This window comes from Bombus vancouverensis, chromosome 8 (assembly GCF_051014615.1).
Source record: "Bombus vancouverensis nearcticus chromosome 8, iyBomVanc1_principal, whole genome shotgun sequence".
NCBI lineage: Eukaryota > Metazoa > Arthropoda > Insecta > Hymenoptera > Apidae > Bombus > Bombus vancouverensis.
This window is the reverse complement of record NC_134918.1, coordinates 15,315,841-15,342,371: the sequence shown is the minus strand read 5'-3', so window position 1 is coordinate 15,342,371 and position 26,531 is coordinate 15,315,841. Positions and strand designations below refer to the sequence as shown.

The following is a 26,531-nucleotide window of genomic DNA, read 5'->3' as shown; positions in this document are numbered from 1 at the left end:
CAAAAACCTAACCTACAAGTTTGCTTTGATATGAGACTGTATAATTCGAAATATGATGTACCACGATATATATAATAAATATTAAGATACATATATATATATATTAGTTTATAAACTGAAATACATATTTCATCAGTAAGTACATTATAATATGGCAAATCTGTTATGTTATTGTAGGTTGTCCCTTAATTATTATTTCAAACAATGTTTGCAAACAAATTGGTATTTGGAATAACAGATAAGAAATTTTACAAAATAATAAGTGCTTAGTTGTTAATTATGTGCAATAGGAATTTCATACTTCTACAACTTATTACAAAGTAGATATTGTACATAAGTAGGCATTGATTCTTCTGTAATATACTTTGTTTTACAAAGGTGCATTTTTTATTTTGAACTTATTTGTAGATTTTAAATATGGATAGGTGGTTAACTGATGATGATGAAGAAACATGGAAATGGAATTGGACAGAATTATGTGGATACAGTGGAGGCATTAAGCCTTTAAATCCAGATACCCATGATCTTGATATTTGCTTTCAACAACTTTGTCTCCAGGTAATTCATTGACACTGATGTTTCATGTGCATAAATCATACATATTATAATATCTTTTAAAATACTTTTTAGATTCCAGTTTTAATCTGTATCGCTATAATTTCTGCTTATCACTGTGGAAAAAGAAACATATATCCTATTCGTCATTTTGGCTCTAATTATGTTATAAAGTTGAGACTTATAATTACAGTGTGCCTTATAATTCTTCCTATACTTAGAGCATATATTATTCTTAGTAATACTGTTCTTGCTCCACCAAAGCATGTATTATCTAGTAATGATCAGATACAAGAATACATTATGACATCAACTAAAAAGCCAGATGTATCTTTGGAGGATTCAAGTATATTACATCATATACAAGATGAATGGAATCGTACTATTGATTTTGCAAAATCAATTCTTTTCCCAAAGAACAGCATTCAGAATATCACTGAATCTTCTGTTATTTCTAACACACAAGAATATGATCTAATATTAACTGCAGTCAAAGATAAAGTTACATCAGCTAAACCTATTGACTACCTTGTGGCAGGTACTGAAGGATTAGCATGGGTTGTTCATCTTTGTTTCATAACAAGCTTAAGAAGAGGAAGGAATTTTAATCCACGTGGCCCAGTTTCACTTCGGGCATTAATATTTTTATTGATTGTTATTTCTACATTGCTGTTAAGAAGTCATATCAAGTACAATCCTCAAAATGATGTTCTACCAAATTTGTCATTGGGATTTAGTATCAGTGTCGTCACTCTATTAATACTTTATGCTATAACATTGATACCCAGTCATAGTAATTTACAAGATATGAGATCATCTCAATTTAATGAAGTAAGTTATTATAAGTTATTTATTTCCAAATATAGTGGTTCATATTATCAGTGATTAGTGTTTTTTGTTTGCTTATCAGTGTAAGAGATTTCAGACATCTGCTACTAAATGTATGTGCTGTTACCAAATTGACTATGATATCTAAAATCATGGATTATTAAGTAAATATAGATATCACAAATCAATGAGAAATATGTTTATAGATAGGAGAACAAACTGCACTATTGAGTACTCCTAATTCTTCTTATGTAAGATTTCCCGAAGGGCAGGACCCAATTTATCTTGGGACTGCTATGGAGGATGCAACCACATCTTCCAAACTTATATTTCATTGGGTAAATTCATTAATGGAAAAGGGTGTTCATGGTTTATTAAATCATTCAGATGATTTATTTGATTTACCGGAATATATCAGCACTAATACAATTAATCAAAAGATCGACAAGCATCTACAAAATATGGTAAATGTAATATTATACTTTTTCAACTATGTTAATGACCAAAATAGTTACTTTCACATTTATAAATACATTGTAGCCAAATGATATAAATAATCAAGTAGAAAATTTTGAGTCAATATCAGAAGCACATGTTCAAACAGTTACAAACAAAATGACCTTGTTTAACTTATTGCATAAATGCTTTGGTTGGGAGTTTTATTCTGTTGGAATATTAAAATTTATCACTGACTCTACTTCATTTATGGGACCATTAATACTGAGCAAATTAATCGGTTTTATTGAAGACAAAAATGAACCTATCTTATATGGATACCTATATGCATCATTAATATTTATAAGTGCTTTAATAGGTAGGTATTCATAAAACTGACTAATCCTTGAATAAGGAATATGTTTGCTGGAGGCCCTAACGATTTTCTTATTTTAGGAGCATTTTGTAATACTCATTTCACCTTCTGGATGTCAGTAGTTGGTTTAAAAATTCGTTGTACAGTTGTAACTTTGTTATATAGAAAGATTTTGCACTCTTCAAATATCCAATTGAAGCAGCAATTTAATTTTGGTGAAATTGCTAATTTTATGAGTACGGATAGTGATAGACTTGTTAACAGTTGTGCAAGTTTTCATGCATTTTGGAGTATACCATTACAAGTAATTTCTTATTTTATTCTATAGCTCTATTAAAAATCGATTTATGAGCACTTAATATACTTCTATATTTATATGTTTTTCAGTTAATTGTAACATTATATCTTCTATACAAGCTAATAGGAGTTTCATTCTTAGCTGGAATTGCTTTTGCAATAATACTTATACCTATAAATAAAGCGATAGCAACTCAAATTGGAAAATATAGCACGAAATTAATGGAATGTAAAGATCAAAGGGTGAGACTTGTAGGAGAAACATTACGTGGAATAACTACAATTAAATTAAATGTGTGGGAAGACCATTTTCTGCGCAATATATCAAGTTAGTGAATCTTCAGAAATACGAATTTGTTTTTTTATCATTCTCTCATCTTCGTACATGATATTTTATGTTTTCGTTTTTTTTATACAGAATTGCGTGAAAATGAGATTAAATATTTACGGGGTAGAAAATATCTAGATGCTTTATGTGTTTACTTTTGGGCTACAACACCTGTATTGATATCTATATTAACATTTGCTACGTATGTACTCCTTGGACATGAACTTGATGCAAAGACAGTATTTACTAGTATGGCATTATTGAACATGTTAATAGCTCCACTAAATGCATTTCCATGGGTTTTGAATGGTCTTACAGAAGCTTGGGTATCACTTAAGAGAATTCAGAAAATGTTAGATGTGAGTTAAGGTTGCAGTTTAGTTACGTTTTATAGGCTTAAAATTGATTAAAAAATATTAATTAAGTTCAATTTAATATAGTTACCAGATGCGGATATGTCATTATATTATTCAAAACCACCGCCTGGAATAGATCTAGTGCTTCAGGATACAATGTTTAGCATAAACACAGATCAAAATATAGAACAAAATGGTCTTACTACTCCTACAGATGTCACAAGCCCATCTGGTAGTTCAGAGTCTAGAAAGATTGTTACCTTTGAAGATGATGCTATTTTTAGTCTACATGACATTAATATTACTGTTCCAAAGGTAATAACATTGCAATCTATTTTAATTGAATTAAATTTTATGAATTGTGTACTTTGTTCTAGGGACACTTAATTGGTATTATAGGAGAAGTAGGTAGCGGAAAATCACTACTTTTAGATGGTATTTTAGGTGAAATTATTAAAGTCCGTGGTACGATAGCAGTAAATGACATCGAAAACGGTTTTGCGTATGTAAAACAAAATCCGTGGTTGCAACGTGGTACAATTCGAGACAACATTCTTTTTGGGAAATCATATGATTACAATAAATATAAGTAAGTATTGATGAATTGTATTTGAGAAAAAATATTGCAGTATTCGTAATTTAAGTAAATTATTTATAACAGGAATATTTTGAAAGCATGTGCTCTCAGTGCTGATTTAAATTCCTTGCCTAAGAAAGATCTAACACCTATTGGTGAGGCAGGAAACACGTTAAGTGGAGGTCAAAAGACAAGAATTTCTTTGGCACGTGCTGTTTATGCGGATAAAGATATTTATTTATTAGACGATGTTTTGGCGACTTTAGATCCAAAAGTTGCTAGTTATATATTTAAACGTGTTATTATGGGTTTACTGAATAACAAAACAAGATTGTTATGTACTCATCAAACTCGATATTTAATGTATGCAAATTTAGTAATAGAAATGTCAAAAGGCAGAATCATTAATCAGGGTAAACCAAGTGACATGTTACCTGATATAGAAGATTACTTATTATCTTCAGAGTCTATAGAGCCAGACTTAGACAGCATATCCATAAATGATTTACCAAGAGAACTATATCAAACTGATAAAAACAAAAAGGATCCCTTGCTTGATGAAGAATATAAAGAAAAAGGCAAAGTTCAACTTGGTGTATATAATTGTTACATAAAAGCAATAGGATATTATTTAGCAATTTCAATAATGCTCTCTATGTTCCTAATGCAAAGTTCCAAAAACGTCACGGATTTATGGCTTTCTTATTGGGTTACTCACAGTAACAAAAGTGTAACTAATATCACAGATAGCTCACCAACTTTACGATTAAATCATGTCTTTGACAATTATAATATAAGCACTAATTATTATTTAACGGTATATTCGCTATTAGCTGTATTTAATACATTATTCACATTAATGAGAGCATTTATGTTTGCATATGGTGGAATTCAAGCAGCAATTTCTATACACAAACAACTTTTAAAGGTTGTAGTACGGGTATGTAAGCTTCATAAAAAATACCTAATATCATGCTAAAATGTATAGCCCGAATAACATAGGATATTTCCTTAGGCTAAAGCTGTATTTTTTGATATTCAACCATTTGGAAGAATTCTAAATAGGTTTTCGTCCGATACATATACAGTCGATGATAGTCTTCCTTTCATCGCTAATATACTATTCGCTCAGCTATTTGGATTGATTGCAACAGTTATTGTCATAGCCTATGGAATACCGTGGATACTTTTGGTACTGGCGCCATTGATACCGATTTATCATTGGATTCAAAATCATTATAGGTGTGTTGCTTGAAACATTACGCGAATGTGTCTCGAATCACATGTTATTTTATTAAAATTTTTAGATTAACATCGAGAGAATTGAAGCGCTTATCTAGTGCCGCACTTTCACCATTATATGCACATTTTAATGAAACTCTACATGGACTATCTACCATTAGAGCTTTTCGCATGGTATCTCGCTTCAAACAAGCAAACGAACTCTTGTTAGAAATCAGTCAAAAAACGCAGTTTGCGTCGTTTGCAGTAAGCCAGTGGCTTGCATTAAGATTACAACTCATTGGAGTAGCACTTTTAGCAGGAGTGAGCAATATAGCAGTTTTACAACATCAATATGACATTGCGGACCCTGGTTTAATAGGTCTTATTATTACTTACACATTGTCCGTGACTGGGCTGCTATCTGGCGTAGTAAACGCATTTGTTGAAACGGAGAGGGAAATGATCGCGGTTGAACGTGTAAAACAGTATTTAGAGAATGTTCCAGTAGAAACTGCGAAAGGAGAAAATCCACCATATGCTTGGCCGAGTCAAGGTGTAATTGAATTTAGGAACGTCGTTTTAAAATATAGGTAATTAACACAACTAATTAAATGCTATTATTCAGTATTATAATCGATGTTTAAACCATGCAGAGAGCATTTAGTGCCATCATTGAATGGCATATCATTTGTCACGAGGCCAGCAGAAAAGATTGGAATTGTTGGTCGTACAGGTGCTGGTAAAAGTTCCCTGTTTGCTTCATTATTTAGATTGACGGAAGTAACTTCCGGGAGCATATTGATCGATAACGTGAACATACGAACTTTACAACTAAATGCAATAAGGTAAGTTGCGTCAAACTAGTTACTCAATTTAAGAAATGATTAATTTATCAGTATAGACAACTAAGAGTTTAAATCATTTCAGATCTCGATTAGCTATCATACCTCAAAATCCATTTTTATTTTCGGGTACGATACGAGAAAATCTCGATCCGCTAAATCAATATCCAGACTTACAAATATATAAAGCTCTCGAGAAATGCAAAATTCATTCGTTGGTACATCGTTTAGGGGGTCTTGGTGCTACTTTAAATGAAAGTGGTAGCAATTTTAGTGCAGGACAAAGGCAATTGTTGTGTTTAGTCAGAGCAATTTTACATAACGCTAAGGTATTATCAAGTTTTTAAATTGGAAATACAAGATAATTTATTTTATATAATTTTTAATTATTAATCTATTCTTATAGATCGTCTGTATCGATGAAGCTACGGCAAACGTTGATCAAGAAACAGACAAGTTTATTCAAGCGACAATAAAGTCTTCCTTCCAGACCGCTACAGTACTCACTATAGCGCATAGGATAAGGACGATCATGTACTGTGATAGGTATGCTAGTTTTACAGTTTACTCTAAACGTGTATGTTTGATACGTATCTTTTTTTATTTTAGAGTTCTTGTAATGGGAGATGGCGAAGTTTTAGAATTTGAAGAACCGAATTTATTGATTCAAAATGTTAATTCCCATTTCTATCATTTAGTAAGCCAAGAATTTTCTGATAAGGAATGAACGTTCTAAGACTAGATATGTTTCATCTAAATATATTTATTTTTTCTTACGCAACGAACTTTTTACAAGTACGTAGTCTTATAATGTGACATGGTATTAGTTATTTTTACTGCATATAGCATAACGCATCTTGTACATCATCGGTAAGAAATTTGTATTTTGTCCTATCATAATTATTAAATAAATCGTAATTATTTTCGTACGAATATAATCTATAAGAATATAAATAATGTGCTAATTTAGTAAACGTACTAGGAGATTACGATACAAGACAAATATTTGATTTTTTATTGTTTTATACTTAAGATATTTGTACTAAGTCAGACTACCTCTTATGTTGTCGGTAATATACGTAAAAATTCATAAAAATCGATATATCCTTTTCTGTAACGATCTAATTCTTTGAACATCGTTTGCCATATTGTCGGTAATACTTTCAAGTTGACAGACTTGCTTGCAGAATAGAAGTCGTCCAATATTAAATATCCTTTATCTACAACAGAGGCTCCTTGATTTCATTGAAAACTCTATTGTTAACAATACCTACGATCCTTATCCAGTAAAGCGAATAATAAATCTGCATTAACGTATGAATCATCCTTTTTACTCTTCTTGAACACCCATGATTCAAACTCTCCGTACAGAATTCTCTCGGTAGACTGAAAAATCTGCTTCACTTCCGTCTACAGATCAAGACAACAATTAAACTTTTTTTAAGCAAAAAATTATTTTCTTCTTAAAAAAAGGACTTTACTTTGTTCGGGCGACATCCGAAGACAACAGTCATCGCTATTTTATACTCTCGTTTGCTCAAAGATCCCCTTCCATCAACGTCGGCATAGTTAAAGGCCTGAAATCAAATTTCAAATCACCAAAATTTCGGATATTACAACTATTACCGCGATCGAATCTCCATCTTACAATGCTCGCTCGATCCTTGATGCCGTTTGGCTTCATCTCGGCCTTCCCGAATGGATCCGGCTAGAATGAAACTTTCTTGAACGATTTCCATATTAAGCAATTTGATGAAAGCGAGGTGTTGCCTGCAGTCGCGTAATAGCGTAATATGAGGCAGAAGGTATCGGTCTTTCACGCGAGGAGCTCGGCCGACACGCATTATATTGTAATTAAAGCGGTGTCTCTCCTTTCAGGCTGTGGTATTTTGTAATATTCATCGCGGGGCCAATTAACGCCGCCGCGGGACACGTACACGCGTGCTTCTGCGGCTGTGTGCGCCCGATGACATAACGCGTCTGCTATATCCGGCATTCAACGGACGTTTTCGCGGCCTCTGTTACCGTTCTTCGTCGCTGAAAACTAATGAGCTGTAACCCCGGCTGATTTTACTTCCCGGTTTTTAATTACCCGCCATTTAAATCCGTTTATTCCTTTTTTTCTGTTCCACGCATATACGTATATCGTAATGGGGACGATATTATTTTTCACGCGCATCCGCTCGATGAAACAGGCTAATACGACGACAGGCCAGTGCGATTATTTATATGGCGTTAATGATGTACGTTTCGCACGATCGTCCGTCGTACGTTCTCACCGCGATATCGACGACAGTTTAAACAAAACATATACCTCGCAGATGTTGTGTTTATTTCTTAACGACGATTTCATACGAGGCTAAACGTTTCTACGTGTGACAGAATTCTGATAAAATCTGTACGGTTGAACGATCGTATCGATTCGGAGAGTTCCTTCGAGACAAACTGAACTATGACCAACGATAGGCGCTCTTTTGTCAAAGGTACCACGTTTCAATAACGCAGTTTCCTTGTCTGCAATCCGTTCGAGTTTCGTGCCCCTTTGGAAGCAACGAATTAAGTAATTTTCATAATTTTTCGTCTCTCCGCGATTCTCAGGGCGACGCGCCGTCACAGATGGGAATCTAGCGTGGCGGCAGGAGCTCTGTTTTTTTTTTTTTTTTTTTGCTCTTTATAGACGCGACGACGAGCCGCCTTTGAAACACGTGTGCTTCCGGCGCAAAGTACAGGCAATCTCGGCTTAAAAGCGGAGCCTTATGGTGTCGTCGTGTCATCAGCCGATACTCTTCGGCAGATTATAAAATGCGCGTAGGTAAACGTTCGTAAAGAATAAGTTTACGGTATGGATATTTCATCCATCGTAAAACAGAAGTTTACAGTACGGTATCGCCTTTTCTGCCATTGAGGAAGAGGAAGTTCCGCTGCAGCATCGCAGGGTTTACGTGTACAGGTTCTCCTTAAAAAGAAGATTAAACGCGAAGCGTGGAATATTTGAAATTTCATCTTGGATGTAGTTCGTCTCGTGACACAGCCGGTATACGCACAGCCCTTCGCTCTTGCGCGTCTCGCTGGGCACTCGAGGCTTGAAGCACAGTCACTAGCGTAGGGGGCTTGCCGGCTACCCCAAAAGTGCACCTATCAAGGGTTGGTTTCAACGAGCTCACAGCCCTGGAGACCCTCGCTATCGCGGCGACTGCGCACCGCTCTTCGAAAACTAGTTCGCGTTTTGTTATTGGATTCTCGGGCGACGTTTCGAGTTGGCGAACAGCGGAAATCGCGTGTCGAGATCGAACGGAAAATGTATGCTCGTTTGTATGTCGCACGGTAACGTACTAACACGCGTTAATGTTAACGCGTAGTTTACCGGTTGACTCGTTGCAATTTGCATGCGTTTCCATTTCACGCACTATTTGCCTGCGGGGCGATGCCTGGTCACGCCTCGAATATCGTCGCATTTATCTAAGAATATTACTCGTCGTTAATAAACATAGTCGAAACTATCGGTGAATTAGTAACGCCTGGTACCCATAGCGTTTGATGTCTGCGGGTTTATCGTCAGTGCGGCGCGATCTTCACGGTAGCGAAGGGTGTCTAGGTCTTCGTTCGCCCTTGAAGTTACACAGAAAATATGCCAATATCGTTCGAATGAGGGGTTGTGGGGCGGATAAGGAAGCTAGGCAACGATGGCGCGATTGCCAGCGAACGCTGTGGAGAAACGTTTACCAGCGATCGTGTCTACGCCTCCGTTAAACGGTTTCTCGCGTGGAAGAAAAATTTGATTCGCAGGCCATGGTGAAACGCGTTCTCTTCCGTCGTGGACACACACGCATGATGTCAAGCGACTGGCTGATTACATGGCAACGGACCATATATTTGCATTAAGCCGCGACTCACCATAACTCATTACGTCCACAATTCTCTTTCGTCAGTCGGCAACATGTTGGTCGCATAAATCACAATTTGCCCTCCACCGCTCACAGGTGGACACGACTAGCCGAGCTCGAATCTTGAAAACGCCATGCGATCGCAGTGTGCACCATGCAAAACCGAAACGATACCCGGTGTCGTGTTTAATTGACTCTGACGTTATATCCATGTGCCTGGTAATTACGGAATCGTAATGACGATCTCTTTATCGCACCGATACATTTGGAAATTTAGCACCATGAATGGAATGCGCGAAAGCGATCGATGATTTTTCTTATCGACGACTAGAATCTGTTTCATGGCGTTTCGAGGCGGTCGATTAGTATTGGCCGTGCGGTGTTTTTCGCGAGTGCGAGTCCAATTTCGGGTAGAGGTCGAGGCTCCGCGGCGCGCTGCGACGATGAGACGTCTCTCGACGCCGTGTTGACGCGGCGCGTTGACACAGCGGCGGCCGTGTTTGTAGAACAATGTCCCCGCGGTATTACTAGAAATAAAAAAACGGGATAGACGTGTCACCAGACGAGTAACGCCTCTCATATTTCCATTAAGTAAGGCAAGACACAGCCGGATAACGGATATAACGGACGCGAGCTATGGCTTTTACCGTGATTAGTGCATCATGCAATGGGAAGGTTCGTAAGGTATAGAGGTGCGTGTGAACGTTCTTGCATATTGCACGCATATAGTATAAATGCGTTTGCGATATTACGCGCGCGCGCTCACGCACGCTCCTCGGCTATCGCCATGGATTTCGAAGTCTAGTTCGTTCGTATTGGGTTCTTCCCCGGGGAGAGAGACTATCGCACCGCCCGGAAATTTTCTCCTTCTTCTGTCGTCTGCCAGTCCGTTCTTCGTGCGAAACACGCACTTACACATTGGTTGGATAAATGAAATCCTTCGACATTGAATCCATTAAGCCGGTTCGGTATCGTCCACGAGGAGCATCCTTAATAACGTTCGTTCGTGTTTTCCTGAATGCGAATGGTTGGGGTATGCGCGTTCTTCACGCTATATTTTCACGCGTAAAACCCTTATCGCCTGCTGCGTAAGTACTATTATGCGTTTGCAAAATAAAAAATAAAAGGAAGAAAAAAAAAAAGGAAAGAAATGGAAAAGAAACGATGGGAGACGGGTGGGGGGAAGGAGAGAAAAGGGAGAAGGAAACGCAACTTCTGAATTTCAGTCAAGGATCGTCGAGACGATGTTTCGGTGAAACTTTCTATACGTGTGCGCTCTCTGTCGCGACACGGTCGTGCTCGCATTATACGGTCTGTCGCGACGAGAAATAGCGGAGACACGAAGGTGGCGGGTCTTCTACATTTACTTCTGTTCCGTAGAATCATTACTACGTCCCGAGCTAAGCCAAGCGTATGGGCGCCTGTTGACGGCAGCCGTTGATGCGTTAAAGGGACGAGGAGATAAGTTTTTTTCGCGAATTATGAAGGCGCTCATTCATTACGTGTTCCGTAATTGACGAGTTGCACGAAAGAGGATGGAGCTAGTATCAACAACGCTCTCTTCCCGTCAAGATCCTATCTGCCGGTAGTAACGTTATTTCTTCTCCTTTTCCCCTCGCTTCTTTTCTTTTTTTAACATCTCCATTAGCGACCAATGAGTCTCGCTTACGATCATCGATGAAAAATTCCACGAAATACCGGAATATGTTTCGCTGCAGTATCGGTAATTGAACAGGGAGGGTGAAAGAGTATTGCCGCGGCGAACGTTGCTGTAGTCAGATTCGATTTCGTAATTCATTAGCATAGAATTTCCGATGAGCTATGCTTTGTTCGTTCGACATTATAATAATTTAACCGAAAGCTATCGGAGGCGGGGGTTGCGATTGCCGTGGTCCATGCAATTGGCTTCCACCTGATGCGAAATAGATGCAGCTCCGAGTGGATCGAGTCCATTCGTATCATACCAAATGTGGCATAGGCGGTAATTGGATTTCTCTCTCTCTCTCTCTCTCTCTCTCTCTGTAGATGTGTTTGTGCGTGGTCAGCGACTAAAAAAGTCGGCACGCGTACGATTTTGAAAATAGAAAGAGATTTAACTCGCGAATCGAGCAAGAAATAAAAATCTTTGAAAGAGAAAAGAAACTCGTGGCAGTTTTAATATATTTGGAACGTTCATAAAGCTCGCGCTTTTCTACTCATCGTCTTGATATTTCATCTCTATCTATCTACTTCGTCTTTGCTTTATGCTTTGCTCGTAAAACCTCGCCAAGCGTTTTCTTGTCGGTCTTCGTTTCTTGAATTGATTACGCTTACCCCGCTACGGCGTTATCCCTTTACCTAACGGGTCGCTAATTAAAGGCAGGGTAAAAGTCGATCGATCTTCTCACAACGATCTTGAAACAGTATATCCGTTTCCCCGATTCCTGGTACAGGCAACGGGTTCGGTGGTTTCTCCGTCGTCGATAGGGGGCTTCTTAGTCGAGCGAACACTTACTCGCTTACAGAACACCCTCTCTCGTTTTCCTTCTTCTTTTTCTTCTTTTAATCTCTCCTGCTTGTCTCGTATCCGGTTTCACCTCCGTTCCCCGCTAGCTTTGCCGTTAAACAAGAGCTGACAAAAACACGTGTAACTTTCAATTGGTCGAGCAGTCACTTCGGAGATTCTCAACGGGGTTCCTTAATTGGGTTAAATAAATTCGGCTGGCTGGCATATGTGTACAGAGCAGGATGGAGGTGGCGTTCGCGCGCGTCCGTGCGACACGTATCGAAACTATAGTCGAACATGGTAAGACGAACCCTTCGCAGTGTTCGTGTTGTTGCAAAGGGTTGAAATTGAGCGGGGGATGACCCACGTTGAGGAATTCGATAAACGAACTCCAGGGAAATTTATTTGCCTAAGCCGGACTTAGCCTTGTACGATCCGTGCACGTTCGCGGATGACGAAGGAAGGAGAAACGATCCGGCGCGGCGCCCGATTCCACGGACATGCCCGGCTTTTTATAAATATTTAAAGGCAGCTGGGTAGTTTGCGAATCCGCGACGATATTCCGAAGCCTGTTAATGCAGCGAGGTCTGTATTAAAGCCTCGTCAATATCGGTACCGGCAACAGGCCGTTACAGTATCCGGATGAAAAAGAGGTAACGATCGAGGGGTGTGAGGAGAATTGGAGGCGAGCGACCATCGTTTGTCTGGCTGGTGGAGTTTCCGCTCGGAACTATAAGGACTCCGCGCTTTAATGGAATAAAGAACCGGAGGAAAGTACTGAATTTTCTAGCCGTGGGATCTTGCTTGTAAACGATATTATTACGAGGTCGTGTTGAAAATATTGCGACGTTTTCGCGTCGGCGAGGATGTTCCATTTAGTCGGACGATTCAGAAAATGAGGGACGATTTGCCGCTTCGACGAACGTCGTCCTGTTCATTCCATCCACAACCGTGGTACACTATGATTGCGTGCGTGAAAAGCGACACGTACGAAGGCAGATGCACGCATACAACTAACATCGCGGAACGTTGGAACGCGGCAAAGTTTAATACGTGCGCACGTATATTTTATATGAAACGAAATCGATGGATTTGATTTCACCAAGTGGAATGTTCGATGGCCCTGTACCGCGATAAAAGACGATTTTCAACGGGACGGGATTTTTCATATGTTTCCTTGTTGCTAGGTGGCGACACCTTTTTCCGCTATGAAGAATGTAACCAATTTCCGGCACATACATCAGCCACAATTTTAATCACCGACTCGGAACCTTTCATCGTCCCTGGCGATGTCCACGGAGAACAGGAAGATCTACAAGAAGATAAAAAAGACCACCGAGAAGGACAAACGTATGGCACAGCTGGAGAAAGAGATCGCTCGATTGGAGAACGAGAACAGCAAATTAAAACGCGACAGTGCCGAGTATGAGAGTGGCCTCGCTGCTTTTAGCGGCACGTCGCGTTTTGCCACTGAATTTTCTTCGTTCAGCCGTAACGTGCCATCTGACACGAACAAACGGCCGCTTTCACAGAAGCCAGAGGACAATCTTGCAAATGCGTTGCAATCGAAGGGCAACCCGGAGAATGGCAATCGTAAAAAGAAACTGCGTATGAGATTGATGAAAAGTAGAAAAAATGACAATAAAAAATGAAAGAAGAAATATCTGTTCTCCGTGGACTCGCATTTTATATACGAAATTCTACGAATAAAATATCCATTCGACATTGACATATTCGAGAGCGCCATATCGAATTCTCGACAGGAGGCACGTTCACGCGATGACCATTTGGGCTTCGGGTCATCAAATTTCCGAATCATGTATCGAATTTAATCAGGAAAATTGTCGATATCGAAGCGACGGAAGGCGATGCCAACGCATTTGAAAGTAATACCATGCCCGCAGAAGCAAGTGATTAGAAAATATATTCGGGATGTACCCTGTCCTCGGATAAAACCGAAGAAACAGAAGGAAGTGTCGTGTTCAGGTAGTGAACGCAAGAGATCCTGCAAGCAGGTCGAAGATGTGTGTTCTACGTCGAAACGCACCCAACCGGTAACGTGTCCGCCTAAACAACCGGTCAAGAAATGCGTTCAAGCGAGTCCAAAAACGTGTCCGGGAAGAGAGCGTACAAGCCCGCCGAGATCTTGTCCAAAATGCGAGAGCAATCGAATTCAAAAGTTGGAAAGCGAAGTGGGATATAATTTTCGCGCGAATCGACCGGTTGACTGACTTCTTACGAATAATTCGTTGTCAGTGAATAACGAACTGATTCGTTTATCCGTGTAGAATATCGTTCGCTATGAATCCACTCTCTGCTGCTTAAGGGTTTCGTTCGCAAAGATATTCGAATAATCAGTCAATCGGTTCGATGCGGCAACCTTTGCACGACAATAAAATATCCTATTCGTAGGTGTACCAATTGCGGAAGGAGATCGAGTGCATGAAATACGAGCGAAAAGAAGCGGAGAAGGCGATCCAAAAGGCTATTCTTCGTGGAGCCCGCGCTCTCGGCGGAAGATTTAAACCCACGGTACCGGGATCGATCGAGAAACTTCTCGATATTTGCAACAGCAACGCGTCCTCCCAATCCACGTCCTCGGTCAGTCTCTGTACGACGAAAACTGTATCGCCGATGGTTCACACGTGTCATAACAAAACGTGGAGAAAAGAGGAGTTCGATTATTGCGAAGGTTGCACTCCATTAGTCGGCTCTCGCGATTAAATCCAGCTTCGTTGAAAAAACGTCGAATGTACTCGTTGGAAAGTTGTCGGCGTCGCCTGCAATAAACTTACCCGAAATACACTGGATATTGGATAATGATTGTAATTAATTACTTTCGCGATCGGGAATGAATGAAAATAACCAACGAATAAAACCCAGACGGGTTTTATCGCATGGTAATAATTTCCTACGAAACGCGTTAATTAATAAACGGGTAAGAGCGTGCGGGGTGGACCCGACGCCGATTTAATTACACGTAACCGTACGTGCCAACATACGCACTAACGGTGCTTTAGTCGCGTAGACTCGCCGTACACGTACCCTATCATCAGAATGGCATCGTTAACACCGATAATCTTGCCTGAACCGAGTACGGAGCCACTCGACTTACAGGGAGACCTCGCGTGCGAGTACACCGGAAATCTTGGTGCGTACCACGTTCCACAAAGTGCGAAAAATAATTAACGAAATATCAAAGAAATATTTTGTTCTGTGTGAGAACCCGACACGGTACGATTCATCGAGATCATTAAGGTTCGACGAATCGACCGTTTCGTTTAGCTGCGATTCCCAAGGTTCCGCGAACAGCCAGGATGTCACGGCCGCGTCAAACGTAACGGGACACTTTACCGGATAATTATCTTCCGTTAATGATACAACGTGAAACAACAATGAAACATTATATCGCGTTGGTGAATCAGAGTAACCGTTTGTTGTTTATCTGCATCGATGCAGCGCCATGGTATTTTGTTGGCTATTGATCGCCGATGATGAGTCTTGATATTCAATCCGTAAATGCGATGATGGTTTGCCGGATCATCGTTGGCGCTCGATTACGAGTCTCTTTCCAATGGTCATGCTCGAAAAAGCGGCGATAAACGGACCGGTACTGTTATAAAATTTCGCTGGAATATTCGATTCCGCGTTGTCCATTGTTTCGACCTCTCGATGGTTTGCGAGGACAAAGTTGTGCTAATCTGTTACGCGTAAAATTTCCAATCGACGTTTTTCAATACGGAAACAAAAGCGGAAAAACACTAGGAAAAACACAAAGAAAAAAGGAATAAATATAAAAAAAATAAAGGGTTCGGGATGTTTCGGTAATTCGAGGGGAATGAAAACATTCATTTCGGCTTGCGGCGGCGTATAAACTATAAAATTGCTTCTCTATTTGAGCAAACAATCGGGGTGCGGTCGATAAGATCCGTTTTGTGTTAGTTGACCAAAACGGGGTCGTAAAACCTGTCGCGGTGTGGTCGTGGAGGGCCGTATTGTAAATTGATAGCGATAAAATCTACTCATCTCTGGGTTTATTCGGCTCGAGTCGAGCGTACCGCGGCTGTCTGTGGCATTATGCAGCGCGTACCAGCGAAATGGCAAGATTATTTTAAGGCGTATCTCGGTCTTATACGATTTCACGTGCCTCCTTCCAGATCTTCTGCTTCTCGTCTCCGGGTTTTCACGTTTAACCAGGGTATAAGTTAGCCTCGGCGGAAGTAGGCACTGCGACCAGCTCGCGAGTAAGCAAGCAACCAACCAAGAAAGAAAAGAACCTGTGTCTGCTGATGGTTCCTTTGCGATATCGTTCTTGGCAAATATTAGGTAGTTCCGTCTACTAGAAAACGGTCCAATGTTTTCATTTAATATCCTGTGAATGTCGAGCGGACTCGCAACCGGCATTCACGGAAAAGATTGCGAGAGCCATTTCCCGTGACTAGTGAGCGATGTCGTCTTTGAGATAAAGTAGCCTGAGAAAGATTTGTATGAGCCGCAGACAAGACGCGTCTTACGAGTTAAAGGGGTTGTTATAGTAGTCTTTGCGATATAGCAAGATTGTAAAATCGGTCAAGCGTTTTAACTTTGCCGGAAGTCGTGCTCTATCTGACGGATACACGCGAGATCATCTTATACATATTTTTAACAGATGTATCGTAAAATCTTGTACATTTCTGTGAACGTGACGAATATCTACTAATATCCTCGACTAGTTGCAGCTTAATTCCGAAAAACATCAAATTTTCATCGAGAAAGCTAGGAAGCGCATGATTCACGAATTAACGTATCATTCCTTATGTCATGCCTTGATTTAGCATCTCGCTGTCGTATCACTATTGCTCTTCAACCGGAACGCACAAAGAGCGCAAACAAGTTACTACCTTCTTATCGTTTCCTGTCCTCTTTCATTATTATTATCGTTATTTAGAAGAAGAAACGACGTTGAACGAACGAATTGTGAGTACGCGGTAAAGCGGCATGCGTCGACGCGATAAATTAACAACGATCGCCAGGTTGATATTCGAAGTTTATCGCGACGTACTTATCTATGAGAGCAACGTGCTCGAAAGCGCGATGAATAGCAGCAACAGAAATTGGACGGCACGGCGTTGGAAAGCGCACTAATTCAGATCAAATGCCATGAATTCCAGCTACGCATCAAAGGCAGTCACGTCGAGGCCGTTCACGTATTACCGCGTGTCGTGATAAACGCGCGATAACCACGATTAAAGACGGCGAAACACGCGTAGCTTTGTATCAAAATCAATGAACGATCGACCGACCGGGAATCGGTTTCTCGTTAAATGATCAAATAGATTCGAGGAGACTGGAAATCCTGAGCCGAGGCGATTGAAACGTGAGCTCGTTGAAATACGTACTCTGGGAATAATAATAATGTCTAAGGGAAATCACGCGGCGGGATGAGACCGGGCTTGTAATAATTCCTGTTTTCTCTTTTGCGATAAAGTTTTACAATCGCCGACCGTTCACTTCAAAGCGGAGCCCCAACGAAGAGGGTGTATAAGGGTGAGAGACTCTGATCACCGATGCTACGAGGAGGGAGCAAAGAGTGAGGAGAAATCCGTTAATAGTTCGTTATTAAAATAAAAGAGGCAGACGAGTGGGTAGACCGATTGCGGCTAAAATGTATATCCAATCTGATAGGTAAACCGATGTAAACCAATGAAATATGAAACAGGAATAATAAGCTCGCCCTGCCGCTTCCCTTTTATCTCCTATTTCCATATCTCGGTCAAAACTTTCAATGCTTTACGAGCTTCTTAACGAGAAAAATAAGAGCTTATTTATCGGACGGCATTCATAAATCACAACGAATTTATTGCTTACAACATGCTTGAAAATTTACATTGCGAATAAAGTAGCGCGATGAGTCGATTTATTCCGACCGCTCGACCATTCCAAATAAAATGCGCGTGTTAGAGTCGTTCAAGCCGAGACGACAAATTCGTGCTTACGAGAGTGTAATGATTTGGACACTCCCGTTGGACGGACGCCAGGATTTCCAGTCGTGTTTGGACATCGCGGCCCGATCGCGGTAACGTTTTAGCTGTTCGCTAGACACCGTGAGCGAGTTAATTAAGCGGCTGCTCGTTTTCTTTCTTCTTTTTCTCTCGATCACGCTTGAACTTTCATTCTCCGTAACTTTTCTCCTTGTCTCATGCCTTTCACGCGATCCACGCAACTGACACTGACCGTCTGACAAAAGAATCAGAGAGGAAACATTGATCACCATGAACACGAAACTTTCGAAATGTTTTCGTCGCGAACGAATTAAAATATCACGGATACTCGATTAACTTTTCAACTAGCCAGGGGAAAAGATTTAATTTTGAACGAATCTGCCAAAAGGAAAAGCGCACGATGGCAGCGGTCAAGTAGGCACGTCCTGTTTTTACGGTGGTAGCGAAACAGCTATGTCACACGGTGAAATATTGTTCGAACGTAGGAATTCGTGTCGTGTACATGTGGAGAATTTTTAAATTTAAGCGATAATCATTCCTTTTGGTATGGAGAGGTATTCCACCTGTCGCGAACTTCATTGTCATCCCGGTCGTATTTTCCTCACGCGAGTAATAGGAATTGTCGGTCGCGAGCACGCGGCCAGCGGTAGATTATCGTCGGCGGCACGGCGCAGCAATTCTTGCGGCTTGACACGATGTAATATTTCAACGCCGCCTTGACAATATTTTTCACTGTTCCGAGCACCGAGGTGGGTATATCACGAGAGTAGGAAATATCAGTGGATGACTGTAGCTTCATACGCAGTTCTGACATGATTGCTAGAAGATCGTGATAGCGTTCAACTTCTTTTTGTCCAGAGAAGTTTCAACGTTCACCTTTGCTTCGTTGTTGAAAAAATGTTAGTCGCGACCGTTATCATAGACACGTTGCTCGACAGTTTCAACGTTGTTAGATATTCGAAATCGCGAATTCATTTATCACGGTTGCGAAGAAACGACGTCATCATGCTGAACGCTGCTTTGGAAAAATGCTGCCAGCTACGAACGAATGATAGAAACGCGGATTTAGATATTACCGATATACTTACGCAAGGGCGTTAGATGCACGATCGTGAAATACGCGAATATCGCAGACGCAAGTACGAATCGAGAACGGTGTAAGGAACTCGGTGCCTTCCGAGTTGTAGTCGTAACGGGTGTTCTCGATTGTGCGAGGCGCAGCGGGTTCTTTCTTTCAGCTTTCTCGAAAAAAAAAAAAAAAAAGAACGACGACCCTTGCAAGAACGGAAAAGCCATCAGCGCTGATAAATAAAATGTTAGCGCTGCACCGTCGCACCGACTGTCTGCTCTGGCGCGTATTCTTATTAAACGCATCTGTATACGTGTGTATATATACGTACACTTGAACTCTGTGCTTTTCGCCTGGGGTGCGTTAGGGGGTGCGTGGACGATGTGGCTCGGTGAAGCACGCACACGTATAGATCCCAGCCACCCTCACTCTTTCTCTCTCTCTGCTGTTGCTGGCTGCTGCTACCGCTACCGCTGCTACCAGTGAAACGCATGCACTCCAACCAAACAAAAGCGACCTGTGCCACCCTTACCCCTTTCCACCTCCATCAGGCAGCTTTATGCTGCTCTTACGTAATGCTCCGACTTATGTCTACCTATAGGAGATTGATCGAGCTTGCACAATCTCGTCAACGTATAACCCTATCAGGTGCCAAGGAAATTAGCGAATCGGACGTTGTACGATCCTCGTGAAACGTTATCGTTTGATCGTAGGTACGGTAACTATTACTTTGATCAAAAGCCTCGTATTCAAAGACGACAGACGACATGTTGCCTAGAATACTCAACCTCGTGTTTAACGTTTTGCCTGTCCAACAAGGAAGTCAAGATTTTTCTCGCCACCGTGAGATTCCGCGAACCGTCGACGATTGGAAGAATCTTGTAATGGCGAACATGCATACTCTTGTTCGTCTGGGAGTCGTTCGCTTCTCACGGCGACTCCTTTTTCTCAGACGTCGTCACGGAAAACAACGTAGAAGCATTTCTTCTGCGGCGACGCATCGTTTGCAACTTCAATAATCCGACGAATGGACTGACACGAACGAAGAACACCAATGGCCACCGCCAGTCGCATAGTCTCGTTACATTTTCTCCTTCCGCGTCATTATACCGCCGCGAGACAAAAACTTTCGCCCTGCGGATTTTCTTTTCTGCGTTCACCCTTTAAGTAAACGGGCGTTTACTGGGGCAAAGTGAGCCACCATCCATAATTATTGTCCGTATTCGAAGAACCGACACGTAATATTCACGTCGTGCAAATTCGCCCGAGTTTATAACAGCGGAATGGAAATTATCGTCATTAATGACAGGCTGAAAGTGCACGGCACCGGTATTCGTTTCGACCCGCAGCCTCCTCTTGACTTCTTGACGACGTGCGTGTAAAAGTACCAAGAAATCGTGACACGGCGGAGCGGCTTTTGCCGCGTTTATTATGTGCAATGTAGGGGGGGACGAAGTGGCACATAATTTTTACGAAAGAGAAGCTCGACTCGATCCAAGGGATTCAATCCGTCCGTTTCTCAACCCCTTTTCACAAGCGTTTGACGCCAATCCCATGCTCTCACCCGACTCTTTAGACGGTTTTAGATTTCCTTTTTATTTTCTTCGTATTTTACTTGAACTTTCATATACGTTTGCGTCGAAGAAAAATGAAGACGCTCCTTTTTCCGCAGTTTACAGGTTACGAAACAATTTTATCTTCACAAGTACGATGAGTTTCGTATGGACTTTACCGCTGCAAAGCAACGGGATGACAACTGGACAATCTCCGTAACGAAACTCGTTTAAATGTGCCGTGACTGGATGCACGAACGCGAGAATGCATCGTGTGCAGAAACTGTATGTATCATCAAGAGATAACGCTTGTATAAGAAATGGCGATGGATCGGAGAATCGGTTCGTACTTAGTCGGATAGGGGACGAAACGAGTCTTATTAGAAAAAAGAAAACGTATAAATAAAGATACTTTATCCGAGCAATGTCGCACGCGGGAAGTTGGCAACATTCTAATTTCTTGCGTCGCGATCTTCGAGCGTTGATTTTAATTGATTCGTCCCCTCGGGCGTTAACGAAGTCCACTTGTTTTACACAGCAGCTGCATTTGTGCGGGATCGCCTGGTGGTGTATACGTAGCACAAGGGAATTGTAAGTGTGGCGCCGGCGTTTCCAATCTCGTATCCTACGTCCTAGCGTAGCGCCATTCCGAGCAGTGTTTTTTTACCTCGTGCCAGGGAAAAAGCGACGCGATACTCTGCCGACCGTAAACACGAGAAAATTATCGTAAGCTCGGCTAAAAGGTAGCGGCGGCAATGTAATGCCGGCGTGCTCGTTGTTTATGCTTTTTAGTCGGTACTAATGGCGAGGAAAAACATGGGTAACATAAAGTGGCGTCGTCTGTTCGTTAGTTGCAATGTGCAATGAACAAATTTTCGATTCGCCTTCTGCGCGCGTCGTCGTCGCGTTAAAAGCTTACTTTTGCGATCGACGTTACATTGATAAATGGTTTCCCATTGGAAAAGAGTAAAAGACCGTTCGATATTGGTGAATTAAGGGTGTGGATCGATTGAGAATCGATCGCGTGGGCGTAGAACGAGATCGGAAAGAGCGGTACAGCTGATCGTGCGCTTGTTGTACAATGTTGCACGCATCAGGACTAACTTAGAGAGAGAGAGAGAGAGAGAGAGAGGGAGAGAGAGAGTGAAACAATGGGCAGGTCGAGAAAAGGGGTACGTTTTGCGGTCGTAGAAAGCAGAATAAAGGTGCCGGGTAATGTGATATATGGGATCGATTTGAATCCAACGTTTAAACCGCAAGCCATAATTCAATCTCAATCGTTTTCTTTTCTGTTCCTTCGTTTGTCTGCTCTTTCTACTTGGTGTTGGTTCTCTTTGTTGCACTAGTTCGTGTAGTATCACCTAAGGCCACGTTCGATACTCGATATATACTTATGTAGGTACATCCGAGCTACTCTCGTACTACCTGGTCATGCATCTTATAACATGTACGCATATCGCGAATCGTTGAGTCTTTAAAGTCTCGTTCACACCGAGTTTTCGATGATGGAGATATATCGAGCCACACTTTCGCTCCTACGCGAAGACCAGGAGATTCTACGCTATCTTTCTATCCATCCGGCTGTTCTTGACACTGCAATATATTATCTCGTGTAAGGAGCAATCAAATCGAAAGACCCTCCGTTGAAATTCAATCGAATACAATTTTATATTATCCGTGACGCGACGGCACGAAGGATGAACCCCGCCTATTTTGAACGTCATGAAAATTAATTTAGAATTCATAGAGGGTAGTGATAAGATGTACATTTCGAGAGGCGTCATACGCTTGGTGAGGCTCGAGCCTCGTATCGCACACGCACTCGCTTTTCTGTAGGAATGTACGTGTAAGAACGCGTGTCAAGTTGTCTGGGTTGGGGCACATAAGAGACGAAAAGCCGACGACATTGAGAGAGGGACTCCGAGGGTAGTTTGTCAAGGTCCCTAAATAAGGTAATTAATATTAATGCAGATGGTACACCGATGAAGCGTGAAATTCAGACAGATTCGAATTCGTTTCATTACGGTTGATTAAAAATTCTTTCGCTTAAAATTTATTTCAACCTTCCGGACTGTTTCGACGTATATTATATTAAAATTATATATCGCAACAAGGTTGAATAACTGGTTCCTTTTATACGAAGATATATTTATTATCGAAAAATACATGTATCTATCTGTTGTCGGAATTTATTGAAATCCACCCAGTCGTTCGTATGGTGGAAGAAAAGTTCAATTTCACGTTATATTATAGTTGAACTGTTTCGCTTAAAATTCAATACCCTCTTACTTTACGTTTTACATACAGTCTCCGCTCGAGGTCCCTGGTGCAGCCTCTTAATAAGCGAAAAAAGTTACGGCCACGACGCTTCGGTGACCGTAGTCATGCAGAAAACACCAAACGTCCTGTACGATTGCAGCCGTACTACGGCTGGTAATCAAGCTAATAATAAACGAGGCAAAAGAACGAAATCTCTCCTTCTGTTTATAGGAATATCATCGTATCCAAGGACAATGTCCAGGTACGTACGACTCTCCATACGCTATTTACGCTGACCAGAGTAGGGATTGACTCTCGGTAGTGGTACATACTTAAAGGGGATCTCCAGTTGGAGGAGAGAGACAGAGAAGGACGAGTCGACGAGAGGAAGGGAAACAGCGAGGGTTAGAGGGGAGAATATAGAGAGAGAATGAGAAAGAGATATGGGGTCCCGTATACGTTCGTTCCTACAGAGAAGAAGACGACGAGGAGAATGTGGAGGGGGGGGCATCGGCACGGGAACAGCGCGGGCAGTGCACGCGCAGCCGCCGGGACGCGCGCATCCCGTGTGCATTCGCGCTCTTCCAACACCACAGGAGGAGCCCGCGAAATCTCGATTAACGCGGCACTGTGCAACGTGCCTCGCGACCGTGGTGATCAACATACGATATATCGCTATCGTGATTTACGTCTGTCTTCGAGATTGTCGTTTTCTTTTTAAAGAAACGCGCCATCGCGAGATGACGAAACGAACGATTTGCGACGGCGATCGCAGCGACGTGAAGTTGACAGCGGAGTTCGAGACCGGCCCGGTACTCGATGTATTTCTCGAAACTCGAGCGCGATAATCGCAATGGAAATCGTACGGCAACCGTAGTGATCGTCTAATCGCGCGAATTCGTGGAATCTCGTCGGTGACAAGCGGGTCGACATTGTACCATTATGTCGCAGTTGCTTCTCGTTCGTTGTGAAAGGTAAACAAAAGCGAAGAAGCGTCATCGGTATCGCGCATTCTTTCGAAGGTCGTTTCCAGTGTGCGATTCAACACCGATAAATTCGGTCGTATACGAACGAATGGCGCGCGTCTCACCGTGAAAGTACCCCGAGTCGTGATTTCATCGTGAATCGTTCCTTTGCCACGTGCTTTTCGTTACGCGATACATCAAGTTCGAGAGAAAGGGCAGTTACGTTATTTCGGGCGTGGATAATCGTGGCGAGTGAATAATACGCGAGTGTCACGAAGCATTCTCGCCGATGCGTCGTCGGTCCTTGTAAATGAGAACTGACCGCCCCCCCTCTCCCCGTGTAGAGAAGGCTGTGATTACTTTTTTCCTCGGGCGTGAAGAATTTCGTAGAATTCACGATCGCGAATTCGAGAATACGCCAGTGGAACCGGTTATATCGTGGGAGCCGCAACAAAGGGCCGGTCCTGATCGAAGGAAGAAATCGGCAGAAAATATTTTTCGACCTTTCGTGTCGACGATCGCTGGTCCTTATCTGGCGGTGATGACGCGGAAGGGGGCGCAACAGGAATTTGACGGTTGTGTATGAAGTGTGACGGCTAAGTGCGATCGAACAGGTGCATCGAAACGAAACCCACGGACAACGATGAAGTATCGGAGAGTGACGTTCGCTTGCAACGAATAGCTGTATCGTTCGCCTGCAACTGGTGAGTCTTCGATTTAAATAATTCAATTATTAACGTTATATTCGTAATTTATATCGCGCGGTATATTTTCAATAACGAACGTCGTCGTGATCTAACTTGTCGCTCGCTTCTTTATTTCTCGCTCTTGAATATTTTCGAGCTTGAAACGATTATATAGACAGTAAATCTTTATATATACATATATGTCAACGTATTCGCGTGTATATATATATATATTAGACTAGATAAATTATATTAGAGTAGATTATATAGATAGTAGAGCTTTATATACAGGGTCATTGGTAACTGGTGGTACAAGCGGAAAGGGGGTGATTCTACGCGAAAAAAAGTCGAAAATATAGAATAAAAATTTTTTTTTTTAATTTTTTTTTAAATCTACAGTGAGATCCGTTATAACGAGACGCGATAAGTGCACGCATACCGAGCGAAAATTCAAAGTCGATTTTCTCGAAAACAAAGCCTCAAACGAAAAATTTTTATTCTATATTTTCGACTTCTTTTTTTCGCGTAGAATCACCCCCTTTCCGCTTGTACCACCAGACCCTGTATATAAATATATACACGCGAATACGTTGACGCGTGATAATTTTATTCCGGGAATGCTGTACTTGATTTTTGATTATGCACGTATGGGAAAACTAGTAATTTTAAAAAGATATAACGCGAAACGTATCCATTAAATTGTAAGGAGAATCACTGTATAAATTACCAGTTTCTACATTGAAATACAAAGATTTACAATGAGATTTTTGCATACCGTCGTACCTCTCAGATAGAGACGTTTTTAAAAGAACAGTGGCCGTAATTGCCGCTACAAGTTTTGCAATCGCTTAACGTTGCTATATACCAATATTGGAAGGGATAGTTGCGACACTTATCGCCGTCTTTGAAAGTGCAGCCACTTGAGAGAAGTATTGCGGGTTAGCATCCGTTGCTTCGTATATTCACTATCTTTACACATGCCTTTCTTCTTTCACCACCTCTCCTGTTCTCCGTTGCTCATTCTCTTCTCTGCCGCTCGTCGATCGGTCGTTGTTTTTTCTTCTTAAAAGGGACTTGCCGAGTAGCGAGAATTAATGTCGAGTGCACAAGGGATTTCGAATCAGTAGCTATTTCCGCTATTGTCGTGGTGGCGGGTGTGTGTGCGCGCGCGCGCGCTCCATCTCCGACCCCTCGCCGTTTCCTCCACGCCGTTATATGTATAGGTACGCGTCACGAACGCGATTTTTACGTCGAGATACATCGGGAACAATACCGGTGGGGCGGTGGTTAATATCCAAGGATATAATTATTCGACGATAGAGACTAATAGAGCGAACCAGTACGCACGGTGGGAACGACAAAGGAACAAAAACAGCGGGGGAAATCCGGCGAAGGAAGAGGCATACATCGCGATACGGTGTACGATGAATTGTCGCGCCCCATTGGGACAAGGTATTTTTGTGATCTTCGCGTTTATCGAAGGAAGGAAGGTTCGCAAACACAAAACGCTCACGAGGATGTATAGGTCGTTCCGATGGGAAACAGTGGTACAAGACGGAGCCAGAGACAAATAGCTTGTCTCCCGTTCGCTTCCTTTTCCTTGGGCGACGATCGGCCTCGCCGAGATATAAGTGCATAAGAGATGAGAGGCCAAGAAAAACAGAATTCCCAGTTCGTGCGTTCCCACCTAGACGAGGAACGCTCAAAGGGAACCGCCAGACGTCGTGGAATTAGAGTTGTTGTATTCCTCGTGCGAACCACATCTCCTTGGGTATTTCGAGACGTCTCACCGAGAATCTATGAATCGCGCGAGAATCCGAAATCACAAAGG

General features: G+C 41.8%; 4 protein-coding genes across 6 annotated transcripts in view; 3 read left to right on the top strand and 1 right to left on the bottom strand.

Annotated features, from left to right (window-relative positions):
• On the top strand, positions 1 to 7,139 carry LOC117158544 (ATP-binding cassette sub-family C member 10). Its single transcript, XM_033337604.2, has 17 exons — positions 1 to 135; positions 409 to 558; positions 631 to 1,386; positions 1,590 to 1,847; positions 1,924 to 2,197; positions 2,275 to 2,498; positions 2,582 to 2,819; positions 2,910 to 3,178; positions 3,260 to 3,490; positions 3,553 to 3,764; positions 3,837 to 4,692; positions 4,768 to 4,994; positions 5,060 to 5,566; positions 5,630 to 5,821; positions 5,904 to 6,147; positions 6,225 to 6,364; positions 6,428 to 7,139. The coding sequence occupies exons 2-17, from the start codon at positions 418 to 420 to the stop codon at positions 6,543 to 6,545; spliced, it is 4,887 nt and encodes a 1,628-aa protein (XP_033193495.1). The 5' UTR covers positions 1 to 135; positions 409 to 417; the 3' UTR covers positions 6,546 to 7,139.
• Positions 6,566 to 26,531, bottom strand: part of LOC117158751 (EF-hand calcium-binding domain-containing protein 11) — a 122,403-nt gene continuing 102,437 nt past the window's right edge. For both annotated transcript variants that reach the window (XM_033338020.2, XM_076620445.1), the window contains exons 2-5: positions 7,467 to 7,526; positions 7,300 to 7,395; positions 7,093 to 7,228; positions 6,566 to 7,038 (exon numbers count right to left, since the gene is read on the bottom strand). In XM_033338020.2, coding sequence (XP_033193911.2) covers positions 6,878 to 7,038; positions 7,093 to 7,228; positions 7,300 to 7,395; positions 7,467 to 7,502 — 429 coding nt within the window. In that variant the 5' untranslated portion in view covers positions 7,503 to 7,526 and the 3' untranslated portion in view covers positions 6,566 to 6,877. The remainder of the gene's footprint in view (positions 7,039 to 7,092; positions 7,229 to 7,299; positions 7,396 to 7,466; positions 7,527 to 26,531) is intronic.
• LOC117154693 (uncharacterized) lies at positions 13,953 to 14,962 on the top strand. Its single transcript, XM_033329908.2, has 2 exons — positions 13,953 to 14,379; positions 14,600 to 14,962. The coding sequence occupies exons 1-2, from the start codon at positions 14,056 to 14,058 to the stop codon at positions 14,909 to 14,911; spliced, it is 636 nt and encodes a 211-aa protein (XP_033185799.1). The 5' UTR covers positions 13,953 to 14,055; the 3' UTR covers positions 14,912 to 14,962.
• The window catches only part of LOC117153750 (uncharacterized), a 257,976-nt gene continuing 255,054 nt past the window's right edge, over positions 23,610 to 26,531 (top strand). For both annotated transcript variants that reach the window (XR_004463667.2, XM_033328099.2), the window contains exon 1: positions 23,610 to 24,718. The gene's annotated coding sequence lies outside the window, so the exon portion shown is untranslated. The remainder of the gene's footprint in view (positions 24,719 to 26,531) is intronic.